We start from the raw sequence: 19772 nt of genomic DNA on the forward strand, positions 1-19772 counted from the left end.
CTCGGCCGCACACATCGCACAAAACAATTGCGAAACTGAACGAACTGGAATATGAAGTTTTGCAGCATCCACCATATTCACCGGATCTCTCGCCGACCGATTTTCATTTTTTCAAGCATTTAGAGCTGTTTTTAAGAGGCAAACACCATGAAAATGAAGACAGTCTAAAAAACTCGATATCAGAGTTTATTAATTCTAAAGACCAAAATTTTTTTAAGACAGGCATCTACGCTTTAAAATCTCGTTGGGAGAAGTGTATTGAAGCGAATGGAGCATACTTTGATTGAATAAACAGCTTTTGAAGAAAGATATACAGTTTTATACAATCACTTAAGAATCCGACATTTCATATGCACCAACCTAATATAACTGAGCGCCTAAAGGCGCTGTTCGCCGCGAAAGGGTTAATATACAAGGTGGAAATCCGGAAACGGCCGAAAATTTCAAAAATAATGCCTTTTCGAAAAACAAGTTTCATACAAAAGCTGTAGGGTTTTAAGTGACGCACTGCATAATAGTATTAGTGCAACTTTAAATAGCGTTGTCAAGGGCACGTGAAGGTCACTTCTAATTTCTTAAATAGAAATCTCTATTTTTCATCGCATATTCTTCTAGCTTATAGTTTTCAGCTTGAAAGCCAATTCAAAAGACTATAACAAAATATTTTTTCGCAAAGTATTTTTCGAGTTATAAAGCTTTACGGTACTGTCGGAATTAGCGTTATATAAGATGTACCATGTGGAGGTTGCGCGGTCGAATTTATATCTCATATATACATATATATATATACAATGTGGATATCAATATCAAAATATATATATTGGTATTGATATCCATATTGTACATAAAACACGATAATGTGCAATTCGGAAAGGCGGAAATATACAATGATGGGAGAGAGAAGCTTCCGTGAATTTGTCAATGAAATCGTCAATGAATCGAAAGTTCCTGTTTTCTTTTCGGAATCTTTTTGGCTACTTCGATGCATGAGTTAATGTTTCTCCCTTTTTTATGCTCTCGACATACTTCGTATGAACTCTCTCACGGTTTGTTTCTCATTGTTTCCCTCTTTATGCCTTTCGATATATCTCTGTATTTCTCTCTCCTGCCTCAGCATGTCTTCAGTCGATGCTTTCTGCACATATAAACTATCGTTTAAAATAATTATGTGTATATATATATATATATATGTGTGTGTGTGTGCGCGTGGCATCCTTGATGTTTATGATTTCACTACGTCGCACCGCTTTTACGATAGCGCACCTTATCATTATACAAAATGTTCTCTCAGCTCTGTACTAACCAGCGAGATTCTCAGACCGATCTGAAAAATTCACGTCTCTCTTATGAGAAACTCTCTTTTCTCTCGATTCTTTAAGAGTGAAAATCACACGCAGTCTCACGCGAGATTTCAGTTCAGGAGAAATGGGTGTCATATCGCTCGAGGTGCAGCTTACCGCACGCTATGCGCGAACTCGAGCCGACTGACTTGTATGCGAATTGATTGATCATTACCATCAATTATCGCTGGTCATAGCTGGATCATAGACTCTCATATATATAAGTTCTTGTATATCAGGTGTACGAATTCATTGGATGCCTTTTTTTCATGAAATTCAAAGTTTATTTATAAAGAGTCAAATACAAGTTTAATGTTCGAAATAATTTCTATTATTTTCTCTGACTTTATTCCATCTATTAAACAGCTGGTGAATACCTTCGCGAAAAAAACTTGGCGGTTTTTATCCGATAAAGTCACCAATGCTTCTTCGGACCTCGTCAACTGTTTTAAAATGCGTATCCGCCGGATAATGTTAGAGCGACCAAAATAGGTGGTGATCCGACGGGGCTGGCGAATAAGCCATATGAGGGAGAATTTCTCAGCCCAATATACAAATGAAATCCTTTGTCCCTCTCGCGATATGTGGTCGAGTATTATCGTGTAGCAGAATCACTTGCCTACTTCCATTACCGGTAAAAGGTCTTTTTACGAGTTTTGTGGATCACAACACCTTTACCCAAAGCGAAATAAATCATTTCGGTAGACTGAGCAGCATTTTTATTCAACTGGAGTACAAAAAGGATGCGGTGCTTCAGATGCTCCTTTTCGGATGACATCGTAATAATTACTGTTTTTTGAGGTTATGTCGGCAAGGCCGTTAACTGCTGTAATGTTTCTTAAAATTTAAGATTGGCACTTTCAAATCATCATAGGGTAGGGAAAAAATCTTAATTTAAATCAGAGTTACAAGACGTTAAATGTAAAACCGAATTAATTTATACACCTAATAAGAACGCTTCTGTTTCTTTTCGCGGGAAAACGCCATGTACGTAACGATATCGAGTTTAGGAAACGAGACCAACTCCCTCGATAAGACTCAATTTTTGCATCTCTCTCACGAGCGAGAGAACGGCTGAATCCGACCTGTCGGAGTCGTTTTAACTTCGAACTCGCGCGTACGATAACGTGCCTGGAGAAATAGGCTCCACTAAGTCCACAAGCCTCAAGCCCGGAGAGCTAATTAAACGCGTGGTGCTCGCGCGGTCTATTCCGGTATACGTAGCAGCTATTTTCGAACGTTTATCGACTTCTCCGGCACCGGTGTTACTGCCATTCTCGCGCCCATGCCAGCAAGGCTCTGAAGCTATCACGAATAATGATAGTCCTGGAAGCAAGATTCGCTCGTGATTTTCCTACGAGGCGAGTCCTCGAAAAAGATGTCGATGATGACGCTCACTTTAGAGACACTAACTTCAGTACGCGAATGTCGCAATCTTCGCAAAATGAAAGTATTGCGGCTATACTTTCGGTCTTGTGTTTTTGGAAATTGTTTTACATACCCTATAAGCGCGTAATATTATTTAATATTAAGTAATATTTTTGGAATATTAATACATAATTATATGTCTACTCTTAGTAATATTTAAAAAATAATATTATTTAATGTTATTGTAATATTATATATTTTTTAAATATACAACTCTATGTGTATATAATGTATATATAATTGTGATTTTTTATTTCAAACGTATTGCAATCTCACAATTGTTTTATTATATAAATAAAATCGAAAGAATTTTTTGTGTAAAAATACGTTTCATACTAAAAAAAATTATGTGTATGCTTATGTGTGTATATGTATATATAATATATATGTATAATTTATTTATATTTTTTTTCTATATTATTATTTTTTTTTTTAATATTCTAAGAACATTCCTATAATATTAAAAAAATATTACATTAACATTAACATTCATTAACGTTCTTAGAATATTATAAGTATATTACTTAATCTAATAATTAATATTGAATAATATTCATATAATATTTTAGGAATATTACGCGCTTATAGGATGTAGATTCATCAACGTTTATGTTTGTATATGGTATGATATATTCATATGGTATACAGTCGGTCATAGGACGGTTGTAACACATTTTTTCTATAAGTTTCAGGATGCATTCCGTGTCCACTAAAAACATTCGTAAAATTAGCTTTAGTAATTCTTAGGAGACACATTTTCATTATTGGATACGAGATAGTTGCAAAACTCATCAAGAAAAAAGTATTGTAACCGTCCTTCGCGATTAATCGTAAAATTAGCGAGAAGAGAGGTTACAACGTTTTTTCTCGGCGAATTTCGCATCTCATATCCAGTAAGAAAATTCATCTCCTGAAAATTACTAAGAAATATATTATTCCTATTAGACACAGGATACATTCTAAAACTTATGAAAAGAGCGTTGCAAACTTTTAGTTATTGACCACACATATATGTCGCGTGATTATATGTCGCTATCCACATCACCAAGTGGAATTGAGCATTTTCAGCCAATTAATACACAGCTCGTGTTGTTATACAGGGTGGTCAGAAAATCCGGAAATGTTCGAATATTTTCAAAACAATTGTCGAAGAACAAGTTTCATACAAAAGTTGTAGGATTTTAAATGACGCACTACGTAGCAGTATGCACTAAACACTTTGACCTCGAATAGTGTAGTCAAAGTCACTTGAAGGTCACTTTTAATTTTTTAGATAGAAACCCTCATTTTTCATTGCATATTCTTATAGCTTAGCTCAAGAGCTTTTCAAAACATTAACAAAGTATTTTTTTGTTAAGTAATTTTCGAATTATGAGGATGTGCAGTACCGCCATTAGCGTTATCCAGGATGTACCACGTGGAGACTGCGCGGTCGGATTTATATCTCTTTTGTGGCTGTGTATGTGTATATGTGCGCGTGCGCACGCGCGTGTATGTGTGTGTGTCAGCAGAGATAAGGACTCCACGGATTATGAGCCAAATATAAACAAAAATTGCAGTAAACAATTCTAGTTTCTAAACGACTATGTCCTTCGCTATGGTTCACGCGGAGCCAAACTAAAATCGTATGGCGAGAGATTAAAAACGATCCATAAAATATTGGCAATCAGCAAATTCAAGCATGTTCTTGAATATATTTGAAGATTATTTTTGACGTTTATCATCGCAAAAACAAATTTTTAATATAATAAAATCTTATTTCGAGTGAGAACTTTTCTTTAAAAGTATTCCGTCTTTGAAAAGGTTACAAACTATCACGATTTTAATATTTTTAATTATGTTTCTCGTTTTTATATAAGATTCGTCCCTATTTGTAAAAATATGTTGTTAAAATTCAAATTGTGATTAATGTGGAATAATATATTAAATATGTCACAGATCTTCATATAATGTATGCATAAGCGAAGCATGGAAAGAATGCATTTGTGCATAATGAAACGTATGCACGCAAGCTTTTAAACTGAAGGATCTACATGGAATTTGACAGATCGGCGTATGTTAGATCGATTTAATTGCCACTTCGTTAATTTTCCAGCGATCTGGAGAAATATTTCGAGTATCAGGGTCAGGATTACATTTGCTCGCGTCCCGACGACAGCGGGATGCACTCCTGCAGTAATCTACCGCCGCTCAAATTCGGTGAGTGAATTAATCGTTATTTATCGTTTAATCTACTCTTTTCCATGATTTTTAATGAAATATTCGGAGTAATTCAATAGTAACACGTGTGTAACGTGAAACTTCAATTATTTAATATTTAATACATACAACAACCAGACTATTATGAGTAAATTACATTTTTTACCTGGTGTTTCGGAATTCGTTGATTTGATTTTAATGATGACAGATTCTTTAATAAATATGCGCGTACACACATTCGGGTTTTTCCCCATTTTAAATTCTAACATCTCGGGTTCCTTTGCTTTTAATTTTTCCGGGAGAGAGAAGGAGAAAAGAAGGGAGGTAATTTGTTTACACCCGGCTACTGTGATTGAACGTGTATCGACGTGTTTTTGGCACTTAGGAAACTTGGTGTGCAACAGCACTGCTCTGCCGAACAATAACGTCACGTTCGTCAACAATTACACCTGCGTTAATTGGAACTATTACTACACCGAGTGCAAGGGACAGGGCAACAATCCATTTCAAGGGACTATTTCGTTTGATAACATCGGTCTCGCCTGGGTCGCCATATTTCTAGTGAGCCTTTTAATTATTCGTCCTACTTTCGTTCGAGAGTGAATCATTTCTACGCACAGGATGCTTCGTATTAATTAATACAGAAATTAATATCCCGAAAAGTATTTTAGAGATATCAAACAATATTTCAAAATTGTTCGGTTTCGCGGAGAAATAATATTAATATGGTATCTACGTTGCTGCAACTTTGAAGTAACTTTTCCAAGATTATTTGAAAAAGTTAACTTTAATTTCTTAATATAATACAAAAAGAGAAGTACTTCACATGTCAGCATCATTTTAATGCTTCCAGCTCCATATTGTATTTACTTATTAATCTCTTATTTTTTGATCTATCTTTCGTTTCGTTAAAACATCAACGTAATCGTGTCATGACGTAAATGCGTGTCGATTTGCAGGTAATCAGTCTGGAAGGATGGACGGACATAATGTATTACGTGCAGGACGCCCATTCATTCTGGGACTGGATATATTTCGTCCTCCTGATAGTTGTAAGTGTCGTATTTTCTATCCTACGACGCGTAAGTACAATATATACAATATGTAATGAAAGTATAATATATATATTAGGGGGACCGGAAAGTAATGTCGTTTTTTCACATTAAATTCAAACAGATAAATTTTTAACAAGTTTTAATTTTTAATCAATGATGTAATCACCCCCGTTATCAACAACCTTTTGCCATCTAGTGTGCAAATTTTTAATGTCGGATCGATAAAAATCAATTGATTTTTTAGCAAAATATCTGGAGATGGCAATTTGGGCATCATCCAAATTTTCAAATTTTTTGCCACTTAGAAAATGTTGCAGCGATCGGAATAAATGGAAAACCGATGGCGCAATATCGGGCGAGTATGGTGGATGAAGCAATACCTCCCAACCCAATTCATTAATTTTTTCCAGGGTTCGTCTTGCGCAGTGCGGTCTTGCATTATCGTGTTGCAGAATAACGCCTTTTCTGTTGACAATCACTGGGTACTTTTCAATTAAAGATTAATTTACTCGATCCAATTGTTCATAGTAAAGGTCTGCATTTACAGTTTGTCCATGTTTCAGCACTTCAAAATGAACGACCCCGCGAATACTCCACCAAACACACAAAAGCGCCTTTTTGGTGTGTAAACCTGGCTTAGCTGTACTTTGTGGCGATTCATTCGGAGAGAGCCACTGCCTTTTGCGTTTTGGATTATCATAGAGGACCCATTTTTCATCTCCAATGATCAAGCGATCAAAAAACGCTTCTGTATTGTGCCGCTGAAGCAATAAGTTGCATATGGTGGATCGGTTAGCTTTGTTTTTTTCGGACAGATTATGCAGGATCCAAACACCTGCTCTGCTTACTTTACCAATCTGCTGCAAATGTTCTTGGATGGCCGACTAAAGTTGGTTAAAAGTGTTTGACAGTTCCTCGATTGTCTGACACGGATTTGCTTCCACTTCCGCCCTTAACATGTCATTGTCTAAAGTTGTTGCTCTTCCTGATCGGTACGAGTCAGAAAGATCAAAATTACCGGATGTGAACTTAGAAAATCACCTTTGGCATTTACGAACGTCTAATGCACTTAGATAAACATCGCAAATGTTTTTGGTAGCAACTGTTGCGTTACTACCCTTGCGAAACTCAAAAAGCATACAATACCGGATATGTACCTCTTCTGGTATTTGGTTGGCCATTTCACCATAAATTGCAAAAAAAAATTTAAGATTTAATTATTGACAAGTAAACAAGTCACTCTAACTTAAAATGTCTTTGGCACGACTTTGAAGTACACAATGAGCTGATAAATGACAAACGAATTTCGACATGCGCAGAAACGACATTACTTTCCGGTCCCCCTAATATATATATATATGGGTCATTCCATGTGAAAGGGGTACGCTCAAAAATTAGATTTGATCGAAACCTATGGCAATCGGTAGTACTATTTTAGAAAACATTTGTCGAATTTTTTAGGATTTTTTGACCCACACCATGAGCTTCTATGGCTGTCATAAAATTCGAATTTTTGCTTCGACTACCAGTTTCTTAATTCTTGTCGTCGTCGTCGTGCCAATAAAAAAAATCTGAAAACATTGTAACTTTATAGCATTTTTCCCGTAGAATCTGAACAAAATATTTATAAAATTTTAGGGGGTAGTTTTCACCCTTATTTTGAGATTTTAAAGTTTAAAATCGAAATTTCGCAAAGTACACCACCTTCGATTTTTTTTTGTTTTTTTTATTTTATTCCTTTTTAAATTTGCTTTCGATTAAGTCATGTCTCATGATGGTAATCGATCTGGAACAGGCCCAACATAAGGCCCAAAGGCAAAAATCCACTTTTTTACCGTTATATCTCAACCTTCAAGACGGTTGGGCCTGTTCCAGGTAATAATAATAGGTATAAAAATATTATATAATATTCTTTAATGTTATAAAAACGCTATTTTATTGCCTTTTTTCGATGGAACAAGATATTTAAAGATTCGTAAAGAATAATTATTAAAAAAGATTGAAAATATATTAAACAACATTCATTTTATAAAAATGTAAAGTAAGGCTAAATTGAGGTCGCACCTAGTTAGGTACATATCGATTATCGATTAGTAAAAAAAATCCACTGCGACATGAACTTCATTTTCCCACTTTTGGGATATGAAATGACCCGAGGTGACTATTCCCGGGTTAGATGAAAGTGTAATATCTAGTGTGTATATAAACACACGTACACACGTGTGCACAAGTATAAGGCGTATATCGTTCGGAACGTTTGAGAATCAGTATATGAAGAAAATATATATTTGCAGATTGGCTCGTTCTTCATGATCAACCTCTGCTTGGTCGTGATCGCGACACAGTTTTCGGAAACGAAGAAGAGGGAGATGGAAAGGATGCGGCAGGAGCGCGCGCGTTATCATTCGACCTCGACGTTGGCGTCATCGACAAACACCTCAGAGCCCACCACTTGTTACGCCGAAATCGTCAAGTGGGTACTCCTCGTCCTCGTTGTCATTGTTGTTGTAGTCATCCTCACGATTCGTGGATGACGCCATTCGTACGCTCGTCGAACACTCGTCGTCGGTCTTTCGGTGCTCGTCTTCATCTACGAAAGATCCGGCTATGTATTAATATCATTCGACGATTCAACATTTCTTTTTTCAGATACATCGCTCACCTCTGGCGACGAAGTAAACGAAGACTGATGAAAAGATATCGTCTGTACCTGTACAAGAGGCAGCAGAGACGGGAGCAAAATTTGCTGAAAGAACAAAGTCAAACGTTCCGCTCGAATGTCGCGAGAGGATCGAATCGAGCGGCAGGTGGTAAGTATCTATTTTGTTTCACATCGAAATGCTGAAATTCCAGATGGGGACGAAACCAAGATAAAAAACAAAAAAGAAAACGATAAATCGGACAGACTCGATAGAGTTGTCGATTCCTCTCATGTCGAGGATTCCTTCGTCTTTCTTTTTCGTTACGAGTCGTGCAACGTTCGTTGATACTAAATGAATAATTTGCTGATATCGAAATGGCAGAAGAATTATATCAAAACGAAATTCGAAATATCCTCGTTCAGTACAAAACTGCTTTCTTATCTTTAACTCGAGAATAGTTACTTTATTTTTTTTTTACATAAACAATCATCTAGGATCATTTGGATCTCAATTAAAAACCGCTATTATTAAACAAATATAGCATATTATCGATTACTCTATGACTTATTATTATTTAGAGACACTATAAATATAAATTTACTCGTTATTTTTTGAAAAAAGTGAGGTGAAACAAAAAAAATATTTAAGGATCGGAATAAACACATCAAGTGTCTTATTATGACAGTATTCCTAATAAATGAAGATATTAATTTGAAATATACTGTTTTATTGCCTTTTCTCGATGCAATAGATATTTGAAGGTTCGTAAAGAATAATTATTAAAAAGGATTGAAAATATATTAAATAACATTCATTTTGAAGAATGTAAAGTAAAGCTAAATCGCGGTCATACAAAATTACTAGTATTGATTCAGAATTTGTAAAAAATTACTTATTTTTATATTTCTTCATCGTGTTATATAAATATATAACATAACAAATATTTTTAAACGAAATAATTATAAATTTTTAAGAATATAGATATTTTTATGCTTAATATTAAATAAAAAATGTAATTTAAGATATTATTATTCATATATTATTATTCATTTATAATAAATGTTAATGTTAACTATATATGTTAATTATAAACGATAAATATAAATATTAGATATTTAATAATTGCACCATGCCTATTTCACTAGACATTTTTATCGGTTAGTATCAGATGTAATGTAAATATTGCTTAATATTTACCGGATATGAGTATACATAACCTTATTTAAACTTAGTACCGTCTTGTCTTTAAAATACGAACTCTTATTATATTTGACTAATTTTATAACGTAAACGATCACCCGAAACAACCCCCTGGGGGGTCGTTTTGTACCACAACGTGTTTTTACAAGCTTATACTACGAATAAGACGGCCTATTCTCGTTGCACAGATTAGGTTTCTAAATGTCCAAATGAAAGGTACATACATATTGGTTACTGAAAAAAACGGTAAAAAAATCCCAGGTGACTATTCCCGGGTTAATATAACGTGCCGTGTCCGAGCTATACCGAGTTCGTTTTTAAAACCTTTCGCACGAATAGATTCGAATTGTCGAAATCGATACGTATAGATGGGAAACTACATCACGGAAGGTGTCCGCGACTCCTCGCCGCGTTGGAATATGCAGGGCAGCAACAGCAACAGCAGCAATTGCAGGTTGCCACTAATGGTAATGGGGGATCGATGGGCGTCGATTCTCCTACGATTGCGTCTCCGTTACAAGCGGTCACCACGACCGCTCCTACGAGTATCGGCAACAGCAGCAACTTGGGCATCGCGCCCCGTGCCAGTCCTGAGATTTCCGAGGCCGAAACATCAGCGAACGTGTGCCACAGATTGAGCGTGCATCGCGCTTCCTCAGTTTCTTGCAACGGCAACGATGTCATGGGAAATCCAGCCGAGGCAAGTTCACCGCCAAACGGTAAATTAGGAATGCGATGCATCAGACATTTTATCAACTTCGAAGTGCTCTTATGTACAGAGTTAATGACGTTACATTTCGTACTTTCTATTTGGTGACACAAGCATCATCCTATCTTTGTTATTCATCGAATGCGAAATAAAGACAGAATGATGTTCGTGTCGACTTGTATTACCAAATGGAAAGCACCAATTATTACGCAATTACACAGCTAGAATACTTTGAAGTGTCTGATGGATTCCTACTTGAGGGATGTGCATGTGAACGAAATTTTCTTAATATTCGGGTCGAATGGGGTGATTGAAGTGTCACGGTTGAGAGAAATGTATGGAATAATTCGCGATATTCATAGTTGAATGTCTTTTCTCTCGATTCACATAAAGAGTAACTTTCGTTTTTGTACTTTACTCTGGGCACAATCGAGATCAGTACTAAACGAGAGTTTTTGAAATGAACAAGGAATTGTATAAAAAAAAAACCCAAACGCAAAAATATATGTTAAAATTGATATAATGTCAGTTTTAAATTTGAATTATTGGCTAGCGTTATATCCACCGCTTGTTAATAGGAAAGTTGTTATAAAAATATGTGGTTGTTTGTTTATGTCGATTTTAAGTGTTTTATAAGATATTTTTACAAATATTTTTTCTTATATTAATATAATATTATTACTCTACTCTCTACTCTACTCTACTCTACTCTCATGCTTTTTTATTTAAACATTTTTTAAACACTTTTCTAATAAATATATAAAAACAATAACTAGCGGTTTAAACTTTTTAAAAATTATTCAAAGTCGTTATTTACAAAAAAGAAAAAAATTTAGTTTTTCTTTTCAACAATTTTTTCAATTTTATGACGAATCTTTCATACATACTCAATATGAAATCTATCGGGTAATTGTTCGAAACCGTAATATTGATTTTTTATCATTGGAGGCGAAAATCACTTCACTCGGAAGTGCGCATTTCTCCGGAGACTTCAGTTACATCACTCGAGCTTTCACTTCCTAAGAGCGTTGGGCACGACTTTGATCTTCTTGTAGACAGTTTTGAGCAAATAATAACGTCTCAATTAGATGAACTTACTTAGCGTTCTTCTTACTCACTTCGCTTAATATTTATCCTATGCTTTTACATAGTAATATTTATATCTAATAGCCATTATACATGCTTTGCATATATATATATATATATATATAGAAGAGCATTAGAGTTGCACTTCATCGCATCAGTTTTTCTGTCATCAACCTCTGTCATTGACAATAAAGAATATGCGTAAAGAGAACAGGCGCTTGTCGAGCTTAAAAGGTACGATGAAATCATGCGTAAATTTTCGCTTTAATTTGCCTCGATGCCGCAACGTTTCCGAACCGAAAACGGAGAGAGAAAAAAAGAGAGCGAAAGAGAGAGAGAGAGAGAGTGAGAGGGAGGGGGAGGGAGGGAAGAGGAAGAGAGAGAGCGCCGGTTCTTCATAACACACATAATGTATGCTTGATTGTCGGCTTCTAGACGAACAGCACGTTGTTGAGTCCGCCATGTACGCATTATCGGAGAAGAAGCAGCGTAATGTTTAGCGACGTGGTACTGCTCCATGGCAGCAATAATGTCGGGAATGCGTTGCCGTTGCAGCCGGGGACGACGGTGACGCCGGGCGAACGTAATGTCTGTTCGAGCGAGAAGATGACGCAGACGGGCGATGGTAACGTTTGGTCCAGTCCGTTGTCGGACCACGTACAGGTAATCTCCATTGCTGTACGGTGAGAGAAAAGGATCTCTTCAAATTTAAGGAAAAAAAATTCGCCAGCGCCATTTTCTCCCACTCGGAGGAATATCGCAACACATTCTCTACATCTTTTTTTTTTTATTGAAGTCTCGCTCAAAATGAGTGAAAATTCTGCATAATTTACAGTTACTTGATTATGGTACTATATATGGAAGTTCCTGAAAATCGCAAGAGATCCTCCATTCTTATCCAATTCTGTGTGTGCTCGCAGATGCAAGCTGAGCTGGGTGGCAATGAGGCTATGACATGTCAGGAATTGCTGGCTCTCAGCGGTGCCCTCAGTGCTGCCCTACCGACAGGCCAGTTAGCGCTCGACTCGTTCTTGAACTCGCTTACGAAAGGTAAGTCCGGTACTTGACATATGACTCGAGAACCGCGATTTGTAAAATCAAGGTTTACAATCTTGAAATCGCTTGAAAAGTTTGGTTGGCATAATCAGCTCGGAATCCATACAGAAAGAGAAATGAATGAGAAAATAGATGGATAAATGAATGAGATATTAATTTTGCTATATTACATTGTAATATTGAACGAACGAACGAACAGACGGACGGACGGACGAAGAAAGATAGAGGGAAGGAGGAGGAGGGGATTTAAAGATGAAATAAATAAATACGAAGGAACAAGAATGCGTTTGATAGGTATCACAGATCGTCGCATAACGTTAGAGGATCGCACTCAGTGGCTCGCATCCGACCTTGACAATTGTTCCTGTTGCTGTGAGCAACAAAGCGGCGATCAGTGGCCGGAGGACACGGAGAAATGGAGGAAGTTGTCGCGCACGCGGAGATTCCTGCGGGCCATCGGCAATTTCTGCGTCTGCACGTTGCGTTGCGTGAGACGGTGGATCAAGAAGCTCGTGGAACACAAATATTTTCAGCAGGGTATCCTCCTGGCGATTCTCATCAACACTTTGAGCATGGGAATCGAGTATCATAATCAGGTGATTCTCCGCTGGTTTGTGACCGAGAATCACATTACTCGCAGATTTTATAGTGTAACATCCCACATGGCACGTAATATCACAGCAATATTATATATTACTGTATAATATTATGGTAATATTACTAATACTTTACGTATGTATATATATATGTAACACAATAATATTGCTGCAATATAATATATTACATCCCAAGTAACAAGATGATATCACGTGACGTTTCAGTTGTCTTATGGACGTTAGAGACGTCATTAAGACGTAGCGATATTTTTGCTATATTACATTGTAATATTGCAACGGAAATACGATATTGCTGTAATATTGCCGTGCTATGTGGAATAATCAATAAGTGTCACTTCGCTGATTAGAAATTATCAAATTTTTCCTAATTTTGCCTTTTCTATTTAAATGTTAAGTTAAATAAAAGGGCAAAAGAGATATTGAAAAGATAAACAAATATCGCCGCTACGCGATACTATCGCTGAGGACTAACTTCTTCGGTCGGATCCAAATTTAACGACACGCCGCTTCGCAAAAATAAAAGTCAAAACATAATCGTTCTGTTATTTTGTTGCGTATGTAGCCGGAACAACTGACGGTCGCTGTCGAAATAAGCAACATCGTATTCTCAGCGATCTTTGCAGTAGAGATGTTGCTAAAGATAATAGCAGAAGGCCCGTTTGGTTACATCAGCAACGGCTTCAACGTCTTCGACGGTGTCGTCGTTGTTTTAAGGTAGAATAACTCTCTTCCGTTTATTGATAACCGGTTATTGACACTTATCATCATTACCACTTCTATGTATATACAGGGTCTGCCAAATGTTCCGGAACGGCTAATTATTTTTAAAAAACAATGATTTAAAAAAAATGTTTGGAACAAAAGTTGAAGGGTTTCAAAAAAGCTGTCAGACATTGAACATTGTTTGGCCTTAAAATGATTTTGAAAAGTGTTGTTAAGGTCAACATAAATGGAACTTCCTATTTTCGACACATATTCTTATAGCTGACGTTGAGAACTTTCCGAAACACTGGTTACACACTTTTTTTCCATAAGAACTTTCCGAGTTATGGGGCTTAAAAATTACAATACCGCTGGTATTAGCATTACCATTAGCATATATTTCGTATATATATATATATTTTTTTTTTTTATTTATACATATATTTTTCCATATTATTATTATTTTTTTCTAATACTCTAAGAACATTTTTATAATGTGCCAAGAATATTATATAAAGTGGACATATAATATCAATGGAACATTCCTATAATATTAAAAAATATTACATAACCTTCTTAGAATATATAAGAATATTATTTTAATATTGAATAAAATTCATATAATATTCTAGGAATATTACGCACTTATAGAATAGTAGCATTCTCGTAAAATTATCTCACAAGCCGATACAATGAAAATGCATTCGTGTCGGCGCGTATTTTCAGTGTCGTTGAGCTCTGCCAGGCATTCGTGGAGGAGCGTGGCGGCAGTTCCGGCTTGAGCGTCTTGCGCACCTTCCGCCTACTTAGGATCCTGAAGCTAGTGCGATTCCTGCCGAATCTACGGCGACAGCTGTTCGTGATGCTACGCACCATGGATAACGTTGCCGTATTCTTTTCTCTTTTAGTACTTTTCATCTTTATATTCAGGTAAGTCACCTAACCGTCTTTCACGTCGTCGATCGGGATTTTTTCGGGCCGTCGTACTGTCGCCGAGTCTTCTTTCCGTTTTCTTTTTCCCTTACGTTTTCCTTCACTCTTATTTTACTTTCTTTGCGGTCCATTCTCTTCATGAGCCGCGCCAGGTATCATCGTTGGGTCGACGGGGCACGTCCGGTTAGTTCTCGTCCGCCGAAGTACGTGAAAGGAATCTTGAGTTAACGCGCGTATCGCGTTAAAAAAGAGAGAAAAAACACGGATTATTGGGCGCTGCCGCGTCTTCCTGTTCTGATTATCATCTTCATCAGCCTAGTAACGTTTGCATGTCTGGTGAACTGAAGTTACGAAACTGCCGATAGGTGTTATCCAACGTGGAAAAGCGCTTTGAAATATGAAGCGTCGATAACAACGACTGCCGTTGAATCCTGCGTCAGGATATCGTAATATATTATTCACTGAACAGTTATGTGAAAATGCATGGTGATCTTTATCATATCGCGATAATAGTGTATTTTTATATTATCGCTGATGTAATAGTACGGAATCTAATTTAATAATGACGTATTATCACTACCATCAGTTTTATCTACATAAAAATACAATAGGGGGAGGGGGGAAATTTCATAAAATTTTTACTATATTTCATAACAATTTTCTCAGAATCGATAGATCCCACATATTAAGAAAGGATAAGGATACGATAGTCGAAAAATATTTTACATGAAATTATACATATATATATATATAATATATAATATACAGGGGGAGGAGGTTGTACAAATTTAAGTTTATATATATAATTATATAAATACAAAATTAAATGCATATATATACAATATATATATAAGGTATACCATTTAAGTTGACACAACAAAATATCTCGAAGACGACGAATCAAAAAAAATCTGAAACATATATTCCATGATTTTAAGGGATAATCAAAATGGCATTATTATTTTTCTAATGTGTGGACGTTTTCAAAGTCATTTCAAAATCAACTTTGTTTTTTTAAATAGGAATCTATATTTATTATTACGGAATTTTATTCTACATAAAAAAAACTTTTGTAAAAAAATTTACCAATATATGGAAATGCAGTACTAAAAAATTGGTAAAAAATTCTGAAAGATTTCTCAGAGCTTTATGAGAAGAAAGTAAACAATTTTTGTCTCGCTATTTTTCTATAAAATGGATATAATTTGAGTAAAAAATTATTGAAAAACAAATAATTTGTAATTATTTTCCTAATTTTGTAAAAAATAGAGGTTGTACAAATATATTTTTTTACACAAAAGTTTTTTTTTACGTAGAATAAAATTCTGTAATAAGAAATATAGGTTTTCATTTAAAAAACAAAGTTGATCTTGAAAACGCCTACACATTAAAAAACTAATAATGCCATTTTGATCGTCCCCTAAAATCATGGAACACATNTATATATATATATATATATATATATATATATATATATATATATATATATATATATATATATATATATATATATATATATATATATATATATATATATATATATATATATATATATATATATATATATATATATATATATATATATATATATATATATATATATATATATATATATATATATATATATATATATATATATATGTTAGTATTTTAATTTAGTAATATAATTCTTCTGATTGTGTAAGCTTCACATTTATGATTATACAATATATTTGATCGCGTGATAATAATAACGCGACGTCGACGCTCGATATTTCGAAAGCAGCCTTTTGTTCGCTTCTTCGAGTTTTCGCAGGAGCAAATCGCCGCTGCTCTACGAGCCAAGGCCTACCATTAGGTGACTGTTCATACTTTTTCTCCTCTACTTTATTCGCTTTTACTTTGTTTCCGCGCGGTATGTAAACCGCCACCAGTTTTAAATGCATATACCACATATATATATATATAGATTTCTCGAGTTTATATATACAGCAATTGTCCTATGTTCTCGTGTCTTCTAGCGTTTTCCTTGAGCGGCATACCTTTTGACGTTGTTAATTGTAATGACGATGGTATTTGTTAGCACGTCTATATTACGAAGGGGCCTGTTTTGTCGTCCCTTCCTTCTATGGCTTGAGGCATCAAAATGTACTATCAACATATTTTACCTAGGCATATATCTATATATAAATAAATAAATAAATAAATATATATATATATATATATATATATATATTTCACCTTTCGATCAATGTATTTTCACCTCTTTGTGTTTTAGTCACGATAAATAATTCACCGATAATTGACAAACGCCCACTTTCTTTTACAGGGTGCTCAGATTATTAGTACTCNCTCTCTCTTGCTACTCTAAACATCTATATTAAATGCGTGCGCCTCGATGTGGCAATCGATATTAGAGTAGCTTGCGAATGTTGAGCATATACTACTGCAAAATTATATACATGCATACATGTGCGCGCGCGCGCACATTTAGTTTTGCTGCGTCGGACTTCGTGCTATATATATACAGGGTGTCCTATTTTAAATGACGCCCTCAAATATCTCTTGAACAATGCATTTCGAAGAAAAATGTTTCATGTAAAAGTTGTACGGTTTGGAAGAGGACATAAGGTGATATTATTGGTTTGACCTTTGATAGTCTTCTGAAGGTACAATTCCGAAAGAAAGTACATTGCATGGCAAAGGCGAACTTTCGGAATTGAATATGAAGTTTGACGAAACTATATAAATGCTCCCCATGCTCTAAGTCTTTGAACGCCTACTTCCTGTAACCCCTCCGACAGCCATCTTCAATATCCTATAAGCGTCCTATAAGTAATATTATTTAATATCAAGTAATATTTCTGGAATATTAATAGATGATTACATGTTTACTCTTAATATTTCCAAAATAATATTATTTAATGTTATTGTAAAATGATATATTTTTTAAAATATTCAACTCTATGTATATATATAATATATATAATTGTAGTTTATTTTAAATGTATTCCAATTGTTTTATTATATCAATTTATATATATATATATATATATTACGCGCTTATAGGTGTTACTTAGCCGAGTTTTGTAAACCGTGACTTTTTTCAATCGAGCATTCTTTCTCTTTCTCATTCTTTCCTTCTTTTTCCTTTCCTCCTCTTTCCTGGTTTCCTTCTCTCTTTCTTCTTTCCTCTCTTATTTTATTTTGGTCTACGTACATATATATATATATACATATATATATATCTAGATAAGGAAGTACATTGCACGTTTCGTTGTGTTGTAGTATTCTCGGGATGAACCTGTTTGGTTGCAAATTCTGTGAAACGATGAAAGGCACCTCTGACGTCGAGTGTGATAGGAAAAACTTTGACTCGTTACTCTGGGCTATTGTGACGGTGTTTCAGGTACAAAAAACACGGATATACTTTTCCACATATCTTTTTGAGGGCATTTTTGACTTCTCTCTACATATATATAGTGTATATTACCTATTATATATTCGTGCATATATATATATATATATATTAACGTTATACCACACTGCATCTACATATATGCATATACGCTAAGTACTTTATATATGTACGTGCGTACTGTCACACTTGGTTTTCCGTCTGAACTCGTGCGGTCACGAGCAGCCACCTACTTTATATGATTTCGTGAGGCCTCAGGTAACGTATATACGCTGGGAGATAAACGCTTTTTTAGCATGTCGACTTGTATCTTTGTTGGGTGGAGGGAGGAGGCAGGAGATGGCTACCGGTATCAGCTTTGAAAGGGTGACAGTGGCCAAAGATATTTCTTTCTAATTCAATTTTTTCAACATTTTTTATAACTCAAACATTTAAAATATAATATTCAATTCAATTAAAGCAGTTGAAAACATTTTTAATCTTAGATTTTCCGTAAGAGAAGCGGAGATTTGGTGATTTAATCTTTCTCGATTTCTTGTAATGAAATTATACGCGTTACCAGGGATAAATTAGGAAGGGTTGGAAAAATGGGGAGAGGAAGCGATAAGAAGAGAAGGCCTGTCCGAAAACCTTGATTTGAAGTCGGTACCGGAGGCCACAGGGACGGGACACCGTAGATCCAGCGCGGATCATTGAACGTAGGAGTACGATTGCCGGCAATAATCCTGGTGTTCCTCCATTATTGTCCGTTTGTAGCCCGCCGCTTTTTATATCTTAATGCGTGCTGTGAACACATTGACTCCTGGTGTGTGTGTGTGTGTGTGTATGTGTATGTATGTGTCGTCTGTAAACATGTCGAGCTGTCTCCCGTCTCGCATGCTTTCGCCGCTGTTGTTCTCTCTCTCTCTCTCTCTCTCTTTGTTTCTCATAAGTGGTTAAGAGGTGAGTATAGACATAATATATCTAGACCGAGCGTTTGTCTTTATTCCAGGAGTGGGTCTCGAGATGCATACAAAAAAGGATATATTCTGTTTTGTGTCCCTTGCATTCTCTTTCACTCACGTGGTTTATGCGCGAACGACAGCGAATGTCAGGGATATATTAGGTGTACGAATTAATTCTCGGCCTTGATATTAAATCAGTTGTAACACTTATTCAAGTGGAAAGTTTTCGCCGCCAACTTTAGGACTGTATAGTACCAAAACAAACCATAAAATCGGAATATATAGCTAACACAACTTCAAACAATTCACCGTAAGCACAGTAAACACGATGGCGTCTGACAAGCAACACATTAGGCACTGTTTGCTCTTCGCATTTCAGTTAAAGAAAATAAACACATTCGGGGTAAAGAAAATGATTTGTGAGGCATTAAGGGAAAGTGCTATGTCCTTTAGCAGGTGTAAAA

At 35.5% G+C, this 19772-nt stretch overlaps 1 protein-coding gene across 2 annotated transcripts in view; it reads left to right on the forward strand.

The window, feature by feature from the left end:
* Window positions 1-19772, forward strand: part of LOC106745233 (voltage-dependent T-type calcium channel subunit alpha-1G) — a 69554-nt gene that overhangs the window by 20929 nt on the left and 28853 nt on the right. For both annotated transcript variants that reach the window (XM_014620647.1, XM_014620648.1), the window contains 12 exons: window positions 4864-4967; window positions 5353-5528; window positions 5927-6019; window positions 8317-8495; window positions 8672-8832; window positions 10233-10564; window positions 12095-12322; window positions 12580-12709; window positions 13010-13311; window positions 13895-14046; window positions 14761-14964; window positions 18235-18355. In XM_014620647.1, the coding sequence (XP_014476133.1) occupies window positions 4864-4967; window positions 5353-5528; window positions 5927-6019; window positions 8317-8495; window positions 8672-8832; window positions 10233-10564; window positions 12095-12322; window positions 12580-12709; window positions 13010-13311; window positions 13895-14046; window positions 14761-14964; window positions 18235-18355 (2182 nt within the window). The remainder of the gene's footprint in view (window positions 1-4863; window positions 4968-5352; window positions 5529-5926; window positions 6020-8316; window positions 8496-8671; window positions 8833-10232; window positions 10565-12094; window positions 12323-12579; window positions 12710-13009; window positions 13312-13894; window positions 14047-14760; window positions 14965-18234; window positions 18356-19772) is intronic.

Source organism: Dinoponera quadriceps, unplaced genomic scaffold (assembly GCF_001313825.1).
Source record: "Dinoponera quadriceps isolate SergipeBrazil2010 unplaced genomic scaffold, ASM131382v1 scaffold1270, whole genome shotgun sequence".
NCBI classification, from domain to species: Eukaryota; Metazoa; Arthropoda; class Insecta; order Hymenoptera; family Formicidae; genus Dinoponera; species Dinoponera quadriceps.